This window comes from Indicator indicator, chromosome 34, assembly GCF_027791375.1.
Source record: "Indicator indicator isolate 239-I01 chromosome 34, UM_Iind_1.1, whole genome shotgun sequence".
NCBI lineage: Eukaryota > Metazoa > Chordata > Aves > Piciformes > Indicatoridae > Indicator > Indicator indicator.
In genome coordinates this window covers 3,809,098-3,831,131 of record NC_072043.1, presented here as the reverse complement: position 1 = coordinate 3,831,131, position 22,034 = coordinate 3,809,098, and the positions used below count along the sequence as shown (strand labels likewise).

The following is a 22,034-nucleotide window of genomic DNA, read 5'->3' as shown; positions in this document are numbered from 1 at the left end:
GAATGCAGAGTTGTTAGGAGAGGGCAGCCCCAAATTCTGCTCTCCTAGCATGGAGCAGGGAATTCGCATTGAGGTTTTGGAGCGAACTTGCTGCAACCTGTTGTTTCTACCTCCCTCCCTTTTCCTGCCCTCCTGCCTTTCTGGTCCCAGCAGACTTTTCTTCTCCAGTGAGCCCTTGGCCTCCTTTAGCATTTGTGTTCAAAGCAGTCTTTGGGGTGATGCAGATTGGAGCTGGGAGGTGAACCAGTGGCTCAGTGCTGCCTGAGCATTTCCCCTGTCTGGTGCCTTACAGAAGGGAAGATTGCTTCAGCCTTTGAGCTTCCACAGGCAAGCAGCAGCTACCATGGCTTGCCTTTTTTCTTTTTTTTTCTCTTTTGGCATGCTTAGTACCAGAGGTACATGATGAGGGGTTTTAGGGTTTGCTACCAGGCTGGCTCCTTCCCAGGGTTAGGAGTAAAGCAGGCACCATGATGTCCTGGGATATGCATGGAAGCAGGAAAGGCAGAGGTGCCCAGGGGAGCTCTTAGGAGGAAACAGCAGGTTTGCAGGCACCTCCAACCAGAGGCAGCAGCTGAGCTGAAGCTCAGGCATCAGGGCTGGATAAAATTCATCCCGTGTCCTTCTTTTTAATCACCGTGCAAGAATAATCACCATTCACCTCCACTTCAGAGCGATTTTGAGGGGCTGGAGTATCACTCCCAAAGCACCCCGAAGTCCTCGGACGGCTTTACAGCACAAAGGAGCAGCGTGGACCCAGAGGTCACCACTGCATGGGCTGGGGGTGTTGGTAGATCCCCACGACCCCCTCTAAGTGACACGATTTTTCCTTCCTCACCACCGGCGTGACATCTGCCAGAGGTGGCTTTTCGCTGGCTGATTGTGAGCAGCATGGAGCTCGCCTTTCCCACCGCCCTGGATGCGGGGCTGACCACTCCCCCTCCCTTTGAATAGGCAGCCCTGCCGCAAACACTATGGCATTTCCATCCTCTCCAGCTCCAGCGCAGAGGATAGCACCAGGTAGTTGCAAAGAGATCGGAGACAAGTGTGGGAAGCCGTGGAGGACATAAGCTTTGCCCTTGGTCTTGCAGCTAAGTAGTAAGTGGCGGTGGGGAGAGAGGCTCTTTAAAACTCTTTTGGGGGGCTGGAGGTACCTGTTGTTCTTTTCTTGAGGACATCCACGATTTGCTTTGCTGGTGATTTGCTTTTGCTCTCTCTATTTCCAGTTTCACCCAGTACTGTAAGGTCTTACATAAATGTATGAGCTGGTGCTTCCCTTTAAAAAAAAAAAAAAAAATCTCTTTTTAAATATAGATTCTCTAATCTTTTTTATGTCTGTTTAGGAGAAAAAGGGCATTTTCCTTGTCTAGGTAGAAGGCTGTGCCTTGGCAGATTAAATTAGCAGTTTATCTTATGTTCTGAGTTGCATTCTGGTTTGGATGGGGTTTGCTTCTGTTATGAGGAGAAGAGAGATGCCTGGGTTGGATGCTCCCTCAGCTCCCTCCAGCTCTACACACAGACAGACAGACAAGGGCTGGACCCCCCTCAGATTGCTGTCTTTGGAGGGGTGCTTGTAAGGGGCTGGCTGCCACATCTCCTTGTGTTTTCATCCCTCAGAGGGAGGAAAGTGCCACAGGTGCCTGCATTTGCTTTTGGGACCCCTAAGTGTACCACAGCTGCAGGGATGTGCTGCCGAGCCACTGCCACTCCTTGGGAAGGGCACAACCCTGCACCCCTCACCCAGCCCAAACCGCACAGTGGCAACTGTGAGTCCCTGAGGAGCTTAGCCAAGGCCTTCCCCCTTCCCTCTCAATCATTGCTTTGCATGTGGCTGCTCATTTGGTATTACAGTTACCATCAACTTCCCATCCTGTGCTGTCAACTGACACCTTTGGGGGCTGTGGGCTGGGTCCAGAGTGGTTTCCTGCTCGTGGGCTTTTCATGCTGCCTCTAATTCAGCTGATTTTAAGGTTTCCCTCACCTATTGTGTATTTAGTTTTCTGGCAAACCAGATTTTGGGGGCTACTGAGACATTTTCACCCTTGGCAGCTGGGATTGGCACTGTGGTGGCTGGGACTTGTGTGAAAGACCATCGTGAATTTTGTGCACACAGCATTGGGATGTGGGGGTGTGTGTGTCCCTGGTCCTCAGCTTCAGGGCTGAGGGACACTCAGTGCCTCTCTAAATCAGAAAACATCCCAGTGCTACCCTCCTCCTTATACATGTGGCAAGTCAAGGCTCAGAGAAAATGGATGCCTAAGGAAGAGAGGTGCTAGGTGGATTTTTTCAGAGCACCATCAGAGGATCTGGCCTGTGGTGTTGTGCTGTGAGTCTGTTATTTCATGGAGGGAAATTCAGGAGTGAAATAACAGATGACCTAATTAACACCACCACCGGCCCCTCCACATCTTCCTGCAATTTCAAGTAGCTGCTCTGACCTGAGAGAGAGCAACATGATTTAATGGTAACAGCCTTTCTGGTGTGAGATCCCACCTAAAGCCCTCTCCTTGCCCTCAGCTGTCAGCTTGCTCAAGATTTGGTGGGGCTGTGGCATTGTTTTAGCTTTAATTCTAAAATAGCAGCTGAGGAGTAGAAGTTAAGAAGGAGTTTAAGATGTACATTAACACAGAGCAAACTTGGCCGGGGGATATATGAAGACCTTTTGCAATATTCCTACACAGTGTTTTGTTATTATATTGTTTTGAAGGTGGGCAAAGGGAAGTGGAGTGAGGCCATAGTGATTTGCCTGTGGCAGAGTGAAGACCAGCAGCTCACATCTCTGTCTCCCCATTCAGGGCTCTCCTCTGTCTCTTGTCAAACCCTGCAGCTCCCATTGCCCCCCCCAGTTTGACTTGTAGGACCACACTCAGCTTCTGCACATCCCACATCCCTCAGCCCCAGGCTGTCAAATCTGAAGGAGATGTGATGATACCTTAAGAGCCTTCCCATTTGGGTGGACAAACTCTAGCTGGGATGGATGAGAGCGGTCATGAGTGCTGGGACAGCAAAACTTTAGACCAGTCTCATCTACACATGAGCCTTTACTCCCTGTGTTTGGTAGCAAACTGCTTTCTGCTTCAGCCTTCTCCTTTACCACTTAATTATTCTGCTAGGAAGAGAAGGAGCACACAACATTGGTGCAGAGCCCCCGCTAGCCAAATCATTCCTAGAAACAGCATGGACAACATTCTTATGACCACACTAATCCAACTGCAATCACCTCTGGGTTGTAAAGATAGAGGCTTAGAGGTCAGACCCTCAGCCTCTCACCCTCACTTTCTCTGTATGACCTTAGCCAAATCATGTAACCTCTTGGAGTATTTACAGAGGGAGCAGAAGGGCAGTTGTTATGTTGCTTTACTCACCAGAGAATTGTTATTTACTGCCCTGCCTGGCTTCCCTTCTGTAAATCAGGCACTATTATCTCTGAGAGCATGGCAAAGTTTTCAAATCACCACAAATGTGGGATCTCCTGCTATGAAACAGAGACAGGAGGTGGCTGATGCCTTAAACCCCACCGTTTGTACACAGGCAGCCAAGGAATCCAGCTTCTTTCTGTCTCCCATATCCCCACATTAGGGATGTTGCTTTTATTTTTAAGCTGGTGCCACAGGGTTTGATGAGCTGAAGGAGGTCTTTAGCATGCTGACAGTTTCACAAACACTCCTTCCCTTGGGAAGCAGCTTGGCAGGCAGCCTGGAAAGTGCCAGGGTTTCAAGGGTTAAAAGCCTGGCGGAAGAATGTCATTTCCACCAGCCTGTTTCCCCACCCCCTCAAAGATGATAAATTGTTCCTTGATATGACAATAAAATGGCTATCACTGAGCAGCTTGGGGCCAGCAAGCTGGCAGCACAGCAGGATGGTCCTGTTGAAGGTGCTGCTTCTCATTTTCAAAGTCTTCATTCACCTTCTTAAAGGTGGTGTTGCCTCATCCTCCTGGCTCCTTGTCTCTCCCCACAAAGATGGGAGCTGGTTGGTTTATTGGGATGGAGAAAAGCTCCCTAGAATCATTCAGGGTAGAAAAGACCCTCGAGATCATCAGATCCAACCATTAACCCTACTCTACCAAGCTGGTGAAGGGCCTAGAGAATAAGCCTTATGAAGAGTGACTGAGGGACTGGGACTGTTCAGTTTGAGGAAGAGGCTGAGGGGAGGCAATGTCCTCAAGCTGCAGCAGGGCAGGTTTAAGCTGGACATTAGGAAAAACAATTTCACTGAATGAGTGGTCAAGCATTGGAACAGGCTGCCCAGGGAGGTGGTGGAGTCACTATCCCTAGAGGTGTTTAAAGGAGGCTTGGATGTGGTGCTTAGTGACATGGATTAGTGTTGAAGGCAGCTGTCCCAGTTGTGCCACCCCTCAATGCCACCTTTACTGGGTTGCCAGTCTGGGGCTGAGGACTGTGGGGTGGGCAGAAGCTGAGTGTGGTCCTACAAGTCAGAAATTGGGGGGGCAATGGGAGCTGCAGGGTTTGATAAGAGACAGAGGAGAGCCCTAAATGGAGAGACAGAGATTTGAGCTGCTGGTCTTCAGTCTGCCATGGGGAGGTCACTGTGGCCTCACATCCCTTTCCCCATCCTTAAAACAATATCTTACTAAAATATTGTATTGGAATACTGTAAAGGGTCTTTTTATATCCAACAAATCAAGTTTGCATGGTGGGGGAGGAGGGGTGAAGGTGGGGTGGTGTTAATCATGAGGACAAACAGCTTTTCCCTTATTAAACTAAGCTGGGTAATAAGTTTAAACTCCAAAAATCTCTTGTTAAAAAAAAAAAAAAAAAAAAAAAAAAAAAGAGGAGGGATGGCTGTGGAAATGAAATTAACATTTTAATTCAGTTTCAAAATGGCCCAAGAGTCTAATAGCTTTGGCTGCTACTCGATCAAGCCCCCAAAATAAATGCTGTTTCTCCCACACATGTTTCCACAATAAGAGAGGAATAATAAGAGCAAACAATAAGGCTGAAGTCAAGCTGTTAAGTCATTAAGGATTTCACCAAATGGCTCTGATCCCCTTCTATTTATTAACAGCTCGCAGCATGCTGTGGATCCTGATTATCTCAGGGTAAATCTGCAGTGATTTCCTTAATTCTGGCCAAGATACCTGCCAGGAGGAGCGGGATCATGGAATTCAGCTCAGCTGCAAGCTCCTGAGCAGTCATTAAAGCTATCTAATGGCGTCCAAGGGGAGGAGAGGAACTATTTAGGCTCTTATTAGAGGAAGCCAAAGAGAAGAAATATATCAGTCAAACATCAGGGAAACTTGCTGACAGTGAGAGACATTTTGGGCTGTGAAGTAGTTTCCTATGGGAAGTGGTGGAAGTTCTGTTAAAATTAGCCTGGACAAAGCCCACCAGAGCTGCCTTTCTTCTGTCTTCTCGCCTCCAGTTGCTGGCCTTGCTTGTCTGTATCTCCAGAGCTCAGTTATTCTGTGCATGGATCTGCTCACCTGCCTTTTGCAAGCAGGGTTTGGCTTCCAAGTCCCTTTCACACCCTAAAAGCTGCATCTCTCTGGCGTTTAACCATCATAATGGCCTCAAGCTGCACCAGGGGAGGTTTGGGTTGAACATTAGAAGAAAGCTTCTTGGCTAAAAGGGTCCTCAAAAACTGAAACAGGCTCTGCAGGGAGGTGGTTGAATCCCCCTCCCTGGAGGTGTTTAAAAGAAGCAGAGATGTGGTGCTGAGGGCCATGGTTTAGCAACAGCCTTGGCAGAGTTAGAGAATGGTTGGACTGGATGAACTTAAGTCTTTTCCAGCCAAAATGGTTCTATGAGTCTATGATTCTGTGATTATTACACCAAAAAAATCTGGCCAAGGGCTGATTTAACTTGCTTTTAAGAACAGACAGGGCCGGGGATGCAAATGCTTGCTGAGGTTTGCACTGCATTTCTGACCCCAGCTTGTGCTTGCAGCAGAAAAGAAACCAAAAAGCCAAATGTCTCTGCTGCAAATCCATTTGGAGACACTATCCAGAGATGGTAACTGCCCTTTTCCAGTCCAGGGCTTGGATTACTGGTTCTGCCTTACAGTTCTGGTAATCTTATTGAGATTCCTTGTTTCCTGAAGCCTTGTCCCGGGTGTCAGGGTGGGTTTAGTGCTTCTCCTGTGACTGAAGCACATGCTGCTCCCAGCAGCTGCTTTGCTGGAAGGTTCAGCTGATGTTAGCGTCCTGAGAACCATGCAAAAGACATTCAGCGAGGCATGAAAGCTGTTCTTGAGAACTGGTGTTACTGGGGTGGTTTGATCAAAGGGGAAAAAAAAACCCAAGAAAAAAAAAAGCCCAAACCAAAAAAAAAAACACAAAAAAAACCAAAAACCACCAACCCCCAGCTGTCTATTGTACTGCAAAGCAGGAAAAAGAGCTTCTGGTGGGGGCTGCTGTTTTAACTGCTATTGTATGGCTGTAACTCCTTGCTCTCAGACACCTGTGTGTCATTGCATCACAGAGTCCTTGAGGTTGGAAAAGACCTTTCAGATCATCAGGTCCAACCATTCACAGCACTCTCAGGTCAGCACTAAACATGTCCACCAGCACCATATCTGCACGGCTTTGAAACCCCTCCAGGGATGAGGACTCCACTACTGCCCTGGGCAGCCTGTCCCAGGGCTTGACAACCCTTTTGGGGAAGAAATTGTTCCTAATGTCCAAACTAAACCTCCCCTGAGATCATTTCCTCGTGTTCTGTCACTTGTTCCAACTCCCACTTGGCTCCAGCCTCCTTTCAGGGAACTATAGAGAGTCAGAAGGTTCCTAACCCTAACCCTCACCCTCCTTTCCTTCAGGAAAAAAAAAAATCCATTTCTTTATCAGCTCCTTATAAGTTCTGTTCTCCAGACCCTTCACCAGCTTCATTGCCCTTCCTCTGGATCTTCTCCCACCCCTCAATGTCCTTCTTGGAGTGAGTGGCCCAAAACTGAACCCAGTATTTTAGGTACAGCCTCAGTAGTGTTGAGCCCAGGGGAACAATCCCTGCCCTGGTCCTGCTGGTCACCCTACTTTTGGTATCAGCCAGTATGCCTGAAGAGGTGAATCAAGCCTGGAGATTTCTTTGTCTTCATTTTGCAGCATTTGCCTCACTTTGGTACCGCTTGGCAGTGTTAAGTCATTAGAAGCCTCATCCCTGGTGGTTTTTAAGGCTAAGCTGGATGTGGCTCTGAGCAACCTGATCTGGTGTGAGGTGCCCCTGCCCCATGGCAGGGGAGTTGGAACTAGATGATCCTTGAGGTCCCTTCCAACCCTAACAATTCTATGATTCTGTGATTCAGAGCAAGAAGGAGCTCAGCCCATGTTTGGGTGGGATGCTTTACCCAAGTTTAGGGTGAAGGGATGAGTGTGTGATGGACCCTGCACCAGCTGAGCTTCAGGGATGAGCTCCACACACCTTCATGGCTTCACCCAGCTGCAGTGAGATTTAAGCACAAGGTGTTTTAATGCCTAGTTTGAGCAGGCTGGCAGGGTGTGCACAGATGCTGAGATGAGTTAAGGCTCCTCACCCACACTCACTTGCAATATCTAATGTGTTTTGGGGGTGCAAAGCTCGTTATTCTCTCACCATGTAGGTAGTTTCCAGTTTTGAGAATTAAAAAGAGAAGTTTAAATAATAATAATAATGGGGGTGTTAGAGCAAAAGTTAGTAACAAGAAGCAGGAAATTATGATAGTAATTTCATACACATGCAGGTGTTTCACATTTGGCCAGTAGTCACAGAGCAGGGCAGGAGATGTTCTCTGGAGTCTCTGCTGAAGTGGTGAGTGAGACCCTGCTGAAGCTCTGCCCTTGGCCTGGATTTTTTTGGTGGCCCCCATCAGCAGTGAACCCCCCCCCCCTCCAGCCCCATCATCAGGGAAGGACTGGAGGGTCCCAGTGTCTCCTGGAGCTATTTGTGGGTGCAGTGGGAGGCTGAAGGTAATGTGGTTGAGCTGTCTCTGTCCAGAAGATGGTTCGGACAAGTGTTTGCATCTGCAGAGGTTACAGCTGGTAGCACAGGTCTGCAGAAATCCAAAGGGAGGTACTTCAGAGCTGCTGTGTCCTCAGAGAGGTTAAAGCAGCAGCAGCTCTTCTGTCTCACAGGCTATGCCATGTATCAGCAGAATGATAACTGCCATTCCCCTTGGTTCCAAGTCATATCCTGTCTGAGGGAGCCCTTCTGAACCCAGGCTACTCCCCCTTTACTTTTTCTTTCCAACACCTTTAAGTCATACTCTCTGAAACACTGGCAGTGTGGAGGAGAAACATTTACATGCTTGAAACCAGAGGCAGGCTGCAGCTCTCTCACCTCAGCTACCCAAATAGGCTAATGGATGGTTAAAAATCCCATTTAATGAACAGCACTGCTGGAAGGACTTGCTCAGAGGAGTAAATCCCATGCTAGCAATGACACATGAAACCATGACGTGGTCTTGTGGGCCGAGGTGGTTTAGCACACTACAAATTACTCAGGAATAGAATTCTCAGCATTGCAAGAGAGAGCTTTAGCAAGAGGAATGTAACTAATGTGGGAAAACAGAGGATGTCTCTTGAAAACAGCACAGTTCTTTGTGAAACAGATTGTTTCTGACAAAACTTTAACAGGAAAGGTGTTGATCTCAACAAACTGGTGCGCTTTTTTTGTCTCTGAAGGGAAAAAAAAAATTGGCAGCAGTTTCCCACCAGTCCTACAGCAAAAGGAAACATGATCTCATCTTCCCTCAGAGTAGCTCCATCAGCTTCCAGGTGATAATTCATTCACCATTGTCAGGCTCTCATCAGTTTACACTAGCAGACCTGTGTGTTTGTATTGTTGATGCAACACAGCTCATCAAGATATCTGCTATTAATACAGATATTTTCCCTCTTAACTGTCCCAGCTTCAACTCATTAAGATGGCAGTCTGGTCCTTAGCTGTGAGAAGGGGCAGGTTTAGCTGATGCTATCGATTTTCACACCTTCTGCAGCAGGGCATCCAATGTCCACCTCTATTTCTGCAGGCACCTCAGAGATGATGAGCTACTACATGGACACAACCATCGGCACCACAGCCCCTTACCCATTGCCTCGCCCAGGACTGATGGTAAGAAAGGATTTTGGGGTTGTTTTCCTGTCCCTGGCAGTGGGGTTTTCTCTCTGTTTGCCTGTGATGGCAACCACTACATCACTTCCAAGGTTTCACGTAGCTCTGAGTGGTGTCTGAGTGCTGAGTGTTTACCCAGTGCTTATCTGAACCTCTCGAGCTTGCAAACCCCCACTGGAAATAGGATTGCTGCATCGGATTTCCTGCGCTTGTGTTGGGAGGAGGATTGTTAGGGAAACCATTGTCCCGGTGCCTCCGCTCCTCATGGTGACCTTCACCTGCCAGGGAGGAGTGCAGTGGGATCAGCACTCTGGAAGTGATCAGGCTTTGGAAAAGGTTTGATTTGTTTTCTGGAATTTTTGGACAACGTTGGTGCTCTCACTCCTGAATCAGCTCCTTTCTGTCCGTGCAGCTGATGTGTGGTCATGTGTAAAGTGTGATCTTGGGTGTGCTCAGACCAAGTGCCAGCAGCTATGGGTCAGGTTTGACAGGTTTCCCCCTCCACTCTGCCCTGGTGAGACCTCACCTGAAATATTGCATAGAATCAGTCATGGTTGGAAGGGACCACAAGGATTATCTAGTTCCAACCCCTCTGTCATGGGCAGGGACACCTCACACTACAGCAGGCTGGCCAGAGCCTCATCCAGCCTGGCTGCAAACACCTTCAGGGATGGAGCCTCAATAACCTCCCTGGACAACCCATTCCAAGGTCTCACTCTCATGGTGAAGAACTTCTTCCTTATGTCCAGCCTGAATGTCCCCACTTCCAGCTTTGTTCCATTCCCTCTAGTCCTATCACTACCTGATATCCTAAAAAGTCCCTCCCCAGCTTTCTTGTAGCCCCCTTCAGATACTGGAAGGCCACAATAAGGTCACCTCAGAGCCTTCTCTTCTCCAGTTTTGGTCTCCCCAGTTCAAGAGGGACAGGGATCTACTTGAGAGAGTCCAGTGATTAAGGGACTGGAGCACTGCCCTATGAGGAGAGGCTGAGAGCCCTGTGGCTTTTTATTCTGGAGAAGAGAAGACTGAGAGGAGATTTAATAAATGTTTATAAATATCTGAGGACTGGGTGTCAAGAGGGAAGGGACAGGCTCTGCTCTGTTGCACCCTGTGACAGGACAAGGGGTAATGGATAGAAACTCCAGCACAGGAGGTTCCACCTCAACATGAGGAGGAACTTCTTCGCTGTGAGAGCCACAGAGCACTGGAACAGGCTCCCCAGAAAGGTTGTGGAGTTTCCTTCTCTGGAGACATTCAAGACTCATCTGGATGTGTTCCTGTGAGACCTGTGCTGGATTCTGTGGCCCTGCTCTGGTAGGGTGTTGGACTCAACGATCTCCTGAGGTCCCTTCCAACTCCTAACATCCTGTGAGCCTGTGACAGTGCTTTGAACTTTAATTATAGAAATCAGACCCTTATTTGTAGAAATCAGACCCTTATTCAGAGAAATCTCATATTTTAACAGACCAAAGGAATGCTAGCCAGTGTGAAAGAGCCTAGCTGAGGTCAAATGAGAGCTGTAACTCTGACTGAGGCAGAGAGGACTTGCTAGAAAGCAAAAATATGGACAGAAATAACCAGCCTGGGCTCCCCCATGCTGCCAGGGCTGTGACCCAGGGCAGGGCCATGGGCCCTTCTATCCCCTCACAGGCCCACCCACATTCTGGGGAGAATTTTGAGACCTTTTACCTTATTCTGCTGGAAAAATATCCATTCTGGATTGAGGGGCTGAAAGAACCCCGCTCTGATGGAGGGTGTGTTCCCACAGCCCTCCCTGCTGCCATCTTGCTGAGCAAAGCCATGCTGTGGGTCTGCATTTTGTGCCCCATATTTGATTAAAAAAGGGCTTTTTCAGCCTCATCACGGCACTCCTCAGCCAGGTGAGTTTGGATGACACTGTTTTGTCTGACCAAACTCTGCCAGCCCTGGGCTTTGTGCCTGTTTGCTCTGCCTCCTCACCCAGGGCAGCTATTTTGCAGTCCTGCTTCCCTGACACTTTTCCTTCTCCTGCTTCCATGACACTTTTCCTTCTCCTGCTTCCCTGACACTTTTCCTTCTCCTGCTCCCCTGACACTTTTCCTTCTCCTGCTCCCCTGACACTTTTCCTTCTCCTGCTCCCCTGACACTTTTCCTTCTCCTGCTCCCAGAAGCAAGGTGCTGCTGGTCCCTGTGAGGATCCCTGGGTGACCTGTGGCTTTCAGTCCACCTGCTGCCAGCCACGGACGTGCTACCCGGTCTGGGATGAGCCAGCCACACAAGAAGTGCCCACTGGCCTGGAACACTACAGCACAGGTAGGACACCATTCTGGGCTGGATTTGTCAGCCAGGATGTGGTGTGTTTGGGTGAAAAGAAGAGCCTTGAGGACCACCATGCTCTTGTTTGCTGTCTAGGGTGCCCTCCTTGTTTTCTTCCTCCCATATTCACTTTCTGCCCCATCCTTGACTTAATTTGTTGGGGTGTTTTACCCTTAATGCAACCATAAGGCACATACAGGTGGGTACCTGTATTGCTTGGCTGCCAAGGGTCTCCCTCAGTGGAGATGGGGCCAGAAAGCAGCTAAAAACCTTAAAGCTGCTGTGTTTAGTTATTCTCCTCTGTCAATGTGATACTGAGCTGCCTTCTTCCCTGCCATGGCACGGGTATCTGACCAGGAGAACCTCTCTTGTTTTCTGGGCAGTGATTTTGATGAACCTCCTTTGCATTTAGGGACTGCAGCCCTGGTTATGGTCTTGACAGGCATGGGAAGACAGCATGGGCAAGGTGGACCTGTCAACCTCCCTGGTTCCATCTTCAGCATTTCCAACTTTTCTCATAGCATTTACAGAATTGATGTCCTCACTGGTGGCCTTGAAAAGGTGACATGGTTGCAAGAAGCCTCTGAGTTTTTAATTCCTCTGGAATGAAAATCCTGTGGAATTTTGGGTCTGTTGCTCCTGCAGCTCATCGCCTTGTTTCTTGGGAGCAGGGTGGCGTGGTCCTCAGGTAACCACAAGTGGAGATGTGTCACACTGAGCTGTCAGGGGTGCATGGTTGCAATGTGCTGCACAGCTAAAGCAATTCACCAGCATGGACTGGATGCTCACCTCCCCTAACATGGTCAGAATTCTGAAAGTCGTTACAAAATCGCCGGTGACTAATTCTTGCCCCGCACGTTGTTCAGCCCGTGAATCTTCAAGCTGAGCTTGCAGTTTGGGCTGCTTCTTGTATAAACCAACTGGCAGCACAGATGCTGGATGGGCAAGTTGGTCCTCCTGCCTGTGGGATGGGTGATGAGGCCTCAGCAAAATGCCTGGTTGTGTTGTGGCAGAAGAGAGGGCTCAGGTACGCTGCGGTACAAACCAACCACAGGAACTAAGGGAAAGAGCTCAAGCTGCACGAATGTGACCTTTGCAAAGGGCCAATATGAAGTTTATGTTTCACTTAAGTCCCACATAAGCCTATCATGAAGCACTTAAATCCCATGTAAGCTTTTGCATGGCATGTGCTGGTCTTCTGTGACTTGTTCCCGGCTCGTTAGTTATGCACATTGGCCCCTTGGGAGGGCAAAAGCCCTGATGTTTAGAGACTTTTTGCAGCTAAAGAGTTCAGCAGAACCAGAGACTGCTGTGGTCAAATGTGCAGTTTGAAATCTCTCCTTGGCAAATATTCAGGCATTTGGAATGAATTTATATATATATATATATATATATTTTTTTTTTTTTTTTTTACTCCCTTTGGTGAGCACTTGTGTGTGAGCAGGAGATGGACACAGAGCGCTGCGCCTGTGGCTGGAGCAGAGCTCTCTTGCATATTCCCAGCCGTTCTTATTTCAGCTATTTGCTCAACTCCTGTGGGTGACCTCTCTCAGCATGATGTCAACTCTGCTCTGATGAAATCTGCCCTTGTAGCATTTGGATTTACTCAAACATTTTGCAAATCTGTGCCTGGAAAGTTTTCTTTGTGTTGTTTTTTTATTTTCCCCTACCCTCTCCCCTTTTCTGTGAAAGTGCTCTCTCCAGGGACCAACATATCTGCAGCCCAGATCTTCATTACCCCATGCTGGGTCTGTGAAATTTCTTGTTGCAGAGGCTGAAGCCTGGTTCAAACCTCAGTAAAGTCAGTGAAAGAAGAAAAAAAAAAAAGATAAAAATAGAGCTCTCATTGTCTTAAACAGGTTTTGATCAAACCTGTGGTAGATTTGGATGGGCAGGACAGGCCTCTTGATTCTCTTGCAACAATTTAAAATTACTTTTGAGTTCTTCCTGTGGCAATGCAAGGTACTCTTTCTCTGATTTCTTTTTTTTCATGCTGCTGTTTGTTCAGTCTAGAACCGTTTCTAATTTTAAAAGGGAGGAAACTCTCATTTGTATAGACTGCTAGGAACGGTCTTTCATTTCTCCTTTGTGTTTCGGGTGCCTATTAAAACCATTTGTCATCTATTCTTCTGGTGTACTAGAGGCTATTTTGGTTTTCATGGTCTTGGTGCTGGTGAAAGAGACAAGTCAACAAGGAAAATGCAAGTGTGAATATATCCCCTTGCAATAGAAACCCACAACTTTTCTACAAGTTTTAGAGCTGCTTGCCTTTAAAGAAGATATTTGGCCTTTGAAGCTTGGGTGAGTTTATTTACATTGTGCTTGAAGTCTGATAAGATTATTCAGTGATATGGCCAAAGGAAAGCCTGATGTGGATTTAGCTTGTTGATAATGTCAAGAAGGAGTGGTGGTGTGTTTGGAAGCTTGGAAATGACAGAGAGTCAGTTTTATTTGCTAGCTTGCTGCCACAACCTGTGCTGCATGTGTGTTGGAATTATTATTCCCCAAAGAACCAACTTAAACTGGGTCCACAGCAAGCAAAAGTGGACCCAGTTTCCACCCCAGAGAGGTAGAAATAAAGAAAACAAAGGACAATATAGAGAGGTAGGTGCTGGTCTCTTCTCACAGGCAATTAGTGACAGAACAAGAGGGAAAGACCTCAAGCTGCAGCAGGGTAGGTTTAGGCTGGACATTAGGAAACATTTTTTCACTGCAGGAGTGGTCAGGCATTGGAACAGGCTGCCCAGGGCAATGGCTGGGTCACCATACCTGAAGGTGTTTAAAGGTCATTTAGATGTGGTGCACCTGGTGGAGCAGGGTTGGTGGTTGGACCTGATGATCTCAAGGGCCTTTCCCAACCTGAATGATTCTACAGTTCTAAGGGAGCTGCTGCCTCTTTATGAAATACTTTTCTCTGCTCCTTGGACAGGTGGGAACAGGAATGTAAAGGCACCTTAGCTGAACCATCTGGCAGCCCAAAATTAAGGGTGCCATGTGTCTGCCCAAAGCAGCAGAGCTGCTGAAAGGATGCTGAGAGCCACACTTAGCTCCGTATGTTTAATTCATAAGGTGAAAGTATCCTGATATTACCCCTCTGGTAATAGCTTTTGGTTGATGGGCATAAAACTGGAGCAGAGGAAAAGATTTGATGGGGGTAATATAATTTCAGCACAGACAGAGCACTGCCTTTTTGAGCCGAGGCCACTCTGACAACCTCTTCCACTCTGAATGAGTTTGTTTTCTTTAGTGATAGGGGAGATAAAACTGTTGTCAATGGCAAGTGAGGGATGAAATGAAGAAGTTTCTACAACTGCTGGACTGAATTAGCATGCTTGGACTGAAGGTGCTCCCAGTCTTTTGGACATAACAGGAGTGTTTAAGGGAGTAATCCTGCTTTCACTGAGGCAAATGGGGTTGGCTTTGAGATTTGACAAGGCTAGAAATGAAATGAAAGTCTTTTCTGCAGGAGAAATTGCGGCTGTAGGGTCTGAGTGTGATTCCCAGGCAGTCTTCTTGCACTGATTGACTCTCACAAATTAAAGCCACCACTGTAGGCTCATCCCTGTGAAAAAAGACTGAGAGACCTGGGGCTGTTCAGTGTTGAGAAGAAAAGGTTGAGAAGGGATGTTATCAATGTTTATCAGTAGCTGAGTGATGGGGGTCAAGATGAAGGTGCCAGGCTCTTTTCAGTAGTGCCCAGCGATAGGACAAGGAGCAACAGGTACAAGCTGGAGCACAAGAGGCTCCACCTCAAGATGTGGAGACACTTCTCCACTGGGAAGATATTGGAGCCCTGGAGCAGGCTGCCCAGAGAGGTTGTGGAGTCTCCTTCGCTGGAGACTTTCAAAACACACCTGGACGCATTCCTCTGTGACCTGCCCTAGGTGACTCTGCTTTGGCAGGAGGTCTGGAGTCGATGATCTCAGGAGGTCTCTTCCAACTCCTATCATTTTGTTATTCTGTGATTTTATGATCCCTAACACCCAGTGTGATTCAGGGCAGTGCTGTGGGAGAGCACGGTGCAGAGAGCAGCCTTACCCACTCTGTGGCTGATTCTGTCTGGCCTCATTATCTCGGTGCCACCTCTCACCACACAACAGTTGGGGTTTATCAGCCTTGGGGATGACATGTCCCTAATGCAGCAAACCTGCATCCAACCCCTTGGTGCTTCATGGACTTTGGATCCCTGAAGCAAAGCAAAGTCCTTGTAGCTGGAGCAACACATTGCAGTGCTCAGGCAGGCACAGGGTGGTGCTCCTTTGCCCCAGTCCTGGCAAATCTGACTGTGGTTTTCCTTCAAACCCAGCTCTTAGCTCAGCCTGGACTGCAGTCAGGAGTCCCCCAGGGACCCCCTGCATCCATGGAGAACTCTCCCTTGCTTTTCCCTGCATTGCTCCCTCCTTCTCCATGAGACCTGCTCTTTCCCTGGTGGAGATCTCCAGAGGAAAGATTTCTGTGAGAGGTTTCTGGGCTGCCTTCCAGACCCACGCTCAGAGGAAGGGGGCTTGGGGAGGAGGAGAGAGTGGGGAGGGGGGAAGGTGAAAGCTGACCAGGCTCAGCCCGATGTCTTCTCCAGCTGCAGCACATTTTCCGAGCGAAGCTTGTTGGGGTTTTTTTTTTTTTTAATGACAACAAAAAAAATCTGCCTTTTTTTTCATGTGCTTTTATCCTATTTTTAACTGTGGCCTCCTTCCTTTTCTCAGCCTCCTCCAACACTTCCCCCCTCCCCTGCGCTGCTGCTGCCTCCCCCGCATGCTCTCTGCAGAGATGAATGGGCGTCTTCACAGGGCATGCACATCTGCTTGTGGCTCCAGACCTAGCAGGACTTCTCAGGCAGTTCTGGACAGGCCACTTTGTCCTCTCCCTCCTTAAAATGAGCAGCAGGCAAGGAAAGTGGAGGGAAACAGAACAGGGGGAGAAATAAAGGGATGAGACAGCACGGGGAGGGATGAGCAAGAGCTGAAGTGATGGTTGCTGGTTCAATTTCAACAAATCTGTGCACAAAATCCTGCCTCTTCCCAACTTGCTGCTGGTTCTTCCTGCAGATCTACAGCCCTCCTTGGTTCTTCACTCTGGACCAAAGGATGAATGAGTCCTTTTTGCTGGGCTTTTGCATCCCAGGTAGCACAGCTTCTCTCAAGTTGTGGGGTCTGGCATCGTTTATAGGTTGGAATGGGATTTTCTTTGCCCTTTTTCCTTTGTGGCAGCATTTGGGTCTTTCCTTGGCTCCAGTTAAAAGCATGGTGCTAGACTGGGGTGCTCTGGGTCTGTGGAAGGGCACACATAATTTTCTCTATTAAGAGTACTTACTCCAGTCTGTTGATGGAAAGAAAAGATCCCTCTGTGCTTTGTGAATGAATCAAAGAGCCATGGGCTGCCTGTGGTGCCTGAGACTCTCCTGGCCCTTTTGCAAGGGCCTTGTGGAGGATGCTGAGCAGTTACTGGTTTGTTCTTCAGGCCAAGAGCTGGACTCAGTGTCTGATTTGTGTGGATCACACACAGGTGACTGATACCCAGCGATGCTCCCTCTGCTACTCCTCTCCCACTGTAACCAGTTACAAATCAACACTTGAAGAGGTTTTACTTGCACTGGAGCAACAGAAAGACAAAAATCCAGGCTTTCACTTTTCCATTTGTTTCCTTCCCACTCTGGAAAAATCCCTGTCTTGTCTCTCCAAGATCAAACCCAGGGAAGCTCTCTGTGTGTTGGGTCATCACCAGAGAATGAGCACTGAGCTCTTGTTCCACTTGAGCTGGTGTCAGCGGGGGATCAGCTGCCACAGAGGGAGGAATTGTGCTCTGAGCAGGGTCTTGGTCCCCTGCATGAAAATTGTAAGTTTGCTGCTTGGGTTTTGGGGTGATGCTTGTAGATTTGTTGAGGTCCTCAAGTGTAACAGGGGTATTGGAGCCCAGCAAGGAAAACTGCACCAAGCAGCTCCAATACACCTTGGGGAAGAAATAGCTCCATGTAGAGTCAAGGAGGAAAGGGACTAAGCAGCAGGGCTGCTGTGGTGCTTTGAGGATGACTGCAGAAGATGTTTTGGGTTGATCTCGGAGTAGGACTGATCCCATGGTAGGGATGGATGTACCTGTTTCTTTCTCCAGTGGGGAAGGCTGCCTTATGACTTCAAACATTTGCTTCAGACAGGCCACACAAAGCACAACTGCTTTTGTTTTGACCTTTCCCAACCTCCTTTGCCTACACAAGCTCTTGCCCTCATCATGGGCAGCAGAGGGTTTGGGTTGCACATGGGCAGCCCTTCTTGTAGCAGCACCTTAGTGGGCTTTGCTGTGCTGGTGTGGAGATCAGGTACTATTTTCTCCTTGGTTGGCTGGGTGATGCCAGGGCAGGCAGAGGGGGATGTGGGGAGCACAGGGGGCTGGGACCCTGCAAACAGCCTCTTTCTTTCAGCTGCTGGCAGCGTGAAGCACCTCTCTCTCCCTCCAGATGTTCAGTGTGTTTATAGCTGCTGAAGCAAGAGGCTGAACTCTCTCATTAATACGTTTTTCTCTCTCTCTCACATCGAAGCCAGAAGTCTCAGCTCAGAGGTTGCAGCTGGAAAGGAGCTGGGGGGTGAGGGGTGGGAGAGAGAGAGAGAGAAGGGAGGTGTATGCAAGCCTTCCATCCCATTCAACTCCCCCCTCTCCGCTTTCCTCCCCCGCTGCCCCTCCTGAATCCTCCCAAAATACACATGCCCCGAAAGAAAAAAAAAAGAAAAACACTAGCAGATTTTTTATTTCAGAAAGTAAACACTTAGGCCGCGGGGGTCTGGAGGTTATGGGAAAAGAGGAAACCATTGGGCTAATCAGGCCGGGACACACTTCCCCCGCTGAAATAAACCAGAAATCATTGCAGGCCAAGCCGCCCGGCACTGTTAACCCTGCTGCTGCCAACGCAGCTGAGCTGGGGTCCTGCCCACGCCAATCCCCCCTCCCTGGGTTTCAGCTGGAGCCAAGAGCCGGTGTGGAAGGGGAGCCAGCGTTCCCCAGCAGCCCTTTGGCATGCTGGCCCGTGGGGAATGAGCCCTTGGGAATCTTTCAGGAGGAAATGAAGCCTCTTTTTTTTTTCTATAGTTTATGAGCCATCCTATAGAATTTCCTAGTTATTCTTGCTTGAGAACTCTGCCTCTACAGAGAGGAAATCTTTCTCTGCTTGAATCAGCAAGATCTGGGCTGTTTTCAGCATGCTCTTTTGTTTTTTGGGTTTTTTTATCCTTGCTGGATTTGCATTAGGTGTATAAAAAATGCAGAGATGTGGTGCTGAGGAACACGGTTTAGCACCAGATTTAGAAGACGTAGAGAGAGATGGGACTGAGTAATCTGAAAGGTCTTTTCCAACCAAAATGGTTCTATGATGAGCTGATTGATTATTTGGTTGCAAACCTTCAGGGTGAGGAATCTTCCCTGCTGTCTTTTACTCCTGTGTTCATAGAGTACCCAGCATATGGAATCTGGCTGTGACTCTTGATGCTCCTCCAGAATAGTTCCAGGTGTAATGGAGTTGTGCTGCTGGAAATCAGCTCTCTGGAGAAGGGCCTGGGAGTGCTGGTGGACAGCAAGTTGCCCATGAGCCAGCAACATCCTCAGGGTCTCTTGGATCTCAGGGCAAAAAGGCCAATGGTTTCCTGGGATGCATGAAGGAAAGTGTGATTGGCAGGCTGAGGGTGGTTCTCCTCCCACCTCTGCTCTGCCATAGTCAGGCCACAGCTGGAGTCCTGGGTCCAGACCTGGGCTCCCCAGTTAGAGAGAGACAAGGAGCTACTGGAGAGAGTCCAGTGCAGGCTATGAGGATGCTGAGGAGCCTGAAGTATCTCTGTGAGAAAGAAAGTCTGAGAGCCCTGGTGCTGTCGAGCCTGGAGAAGAGCAGCCTGAGAGGGGATCTCCTCAATCTCAGCAAGAGGTAAAGGGCCCTCAGGGGGCAAGAGGATGGGGCCAGACTCTTCTCAGTGATGCCAACAAGGGACAACTTTACAAAGAGGTCTCCATTTACCTTCTCTGAGCCTAGCCTTGGACTTCCCCTGACTTCTTTCACAGTCTGAGTAGCCTGCTATAAATGGATGCTCACCACCAGGTCTCACACGTTTTGAGACCACAGCAGCTATCTGTGTTTCACAGCATCTCTCAGCACGAATGCTTATCACTGTAAATGAATCTTAGAGGCTACCCTCTGCTGAGACCCTGGGTCTATTTGATCAGAGTTCCTCACCATGATTGCTGACTCCCCTTACATCCCATCAGGCTGAGATTTTTGGAGAAGCCTGGATAAGTTCTTCACCCATCTCCAAAGGCTGCTTTGGAAGCCTCAAATCTTCACATGATGTCCCTGTTGAGACTGTCTGTGGTGGAGTTCTTTGCCCAGCCTCCTAAAGCAGTTCTCTCCCACAAGCCTTCTGCTAGCAGCTGCTGAGAAGGAACAGGGCTGAAAGGAAAATCTAACACAGAGCACTTTGTAGCCAAGGGAAAGTGATTCCTTCGACACTGACTCTGCTGAAGAAGGTTTCCCCTCATCTGTTACAGTCTGAGGGCTGGCAGTGAAAGGTGCTGTCACCGGTTCCTCGAGCCATCAGCCCAGCTATTGTGACATTCCCACCAGAAGGCAAATCCCCAGATAGCTCACAACAGGGGAGCTGCAGACCTGCCATGTCCCACCCTGCTATCTCAAGAATGCATTTGAACAGTAGCTGCCTCTGCAGCCTCTGGAGGTTGAGGCTTCAGATGGAAATCAGGATTCTGTGGAGATAGTCCCACAGGGCAAATTTCAGAATTTCTGGAGCTGGTGTTCAGCTCAGATAAGCCCTTGAGAGCTCAGATACTTTATCTGAACCTTATCTGAGCTATTTGCATCACTTTGGCCTGAGAAACCAGGCTGTCAGACAGCTGGGGAGGGGGCAGCTTGTCTAGGATGGCCTGTCTTTTTGTTGAGTTGTGATTTCTAACACAGGCATCTCCAGGAGGGTTGGACTGTCCTGTGCCCCACACAGTGCAAGGAGCTTTCTGCAGGCTGGAGAGGTGAAGAGCATGAAGGAGAAATATTATGCTTAGAGCCCTGCAAGTGTAAGGACAGGATTCAGATGAATATTCCTTGAAAGCCCTCTAAGGGATTGCATCTCTCAGCTCTCTTTCTAGACTAGAAATAAACTCGAGCTGCCCTTGTTGCTAATCATGGATTGAGATGATTCCTTCTTTTGGGAGCAAACCTAGGCCTGAGCTTTCTGAAATGCAGTATGTTTTCTGCACATGAAATTTCTCACCTGTGTGGAGCTCTTGGGAGAAGGTATAGGATCCATGCTCTCTTAGCATCTCTCCTCTTCATCACTGCTTTGAAGTAATCAACTGTGTGAAAGGACCCTGAAGGAAGCTCCTGGTCTGTATAACACAGCATCTCCAGAGCATGGAGTGGTTTCATTCACCAGAGCTCTAGATCTTGGTGGCTCTTCCTCAGCTTCCTTGGTCTTTTCCAGAGGAAGTTCTCAGGACTGGGAAGGGCAGATTTAGGAGATTAGTGATAGGACAAGGGGCATTGGGCACAAATTAGCACCCAGGACATTTCACTTAAACATAAGGAAAATTTCTTTGCTTTGAGGGTGCTGGATCCCTGGAGCAGGCTGCTCAGAGAGGCTGTTGAGCCTCCTTCTCTGGAGAGATTCCAAACCCACATGGACACTGCAAATTCTGGGCAATCTGCTCTAGGTGCCTCTGTTTTAGCAGGAGCTTTGGACTAAATGATCCCCAGAGGTCCCTTCAAACCCTCACCGTGCTGGGATTCTGGGATCTGGATGAAACCTAACAGCTGACCTCAGCCATGTCACTCCACAGAAAGTCTGTAGGCATCGAAACTCCTCTTGCCTTCCATTCGAGTGAGACATCAAATCATTCCAAAAGCTGCCTGTGAGCCACTGTGCAGCAGTTTCTCACGTTGGACTTGCAGATGATTAATTCATTGCACATTTTATGGCGGTGCTTAATTCACCGAGGTCAGGCGAGCGGCTGGAAGTCCCTGGAGAACGGTGGTGTACAAGTGCTTGATATCCTCACACACACAGAGAAAAGAGATGTCTTAAATGACACAGAGCTGCTGGCATGGCTGAGCCCTTGAAGCTGCTGAACACTTGCTGAGGTTCACACATCCCTTGGACCTTCCCCTCTGGGCTTTTGTATCAATAGGCTTTGAAAGAGTTGCAGTGGGTCAGTTGTTGGCTGCTTCACAGTAGATGAAATCGGAGTTTTCTCTCTCTGCAGCTGGCTCCTGGGAAGGGAGGATGCCTCTCTGGCAGCAGGCAGGTCCCATCAGATTGTGTGTGCATGTTGAGATGAGGAGTTCTCTGCAGAAGAGCCGTAGGAGTCTTGCAGCAGCCTCCAAATGACTTGTGTGAGATGTGGGAAAAGCTTGGGATGGAGACTGGGATTTGAATTCAGGCTTATTCCCCTTCACTCCAAGAAGGAGATTGAGATGCTGGAGGAGGTCCAGAGAAGGGCAACAATTCTGGTGAAGGGTCTGGAGAGCAGGGCTAGGGAGGAGCAGCTGAGGGAAGTGGATCTTTTCAGCCTAGAGGAAAGGAGGCTGAGGGGAGACCTCATTGCTCTCTTAAAGGAGGTTGGAGCCAGGTAAGGGTTGGTCTCTTCTCCCCAGTAACAAGTGACAGGACAAGAGGAAATGGCCTCGAGTTGCACAAGAGGAGGCTTAGGTTGGACATG

General features: G+C 48.6%; 1 protein-coding gene across 1 annotated transcript in view; it reads left to right on the top strand.

The window, feature by feature from the left end:
- Window positions 1-8,961: 8,961 nt before the first annotated feature.
- ETS1 (ETS proto-oncogene 1, transcription factor) overlaps window positions 8,962-22,034 on the top strand; it is a 79,368-nt gene continuing 66,295 nt past the window's right edge. The window contains exons 1-2 of the mRNA XM_054395605.1: window positions 8,962-9,044; window positions 11,192-11,336. Coding sequence (XP_054251580.1) covers window positions 8,973-9,044; window positions 11,192-11,336 — 217 coding nt within the window. The 5' untranslated portion in view covers window positions 8,962-8,972. The remainder of the gene's footprint in view (window positions 9,045-11,191; window positions 11,337-22,034) is intronic.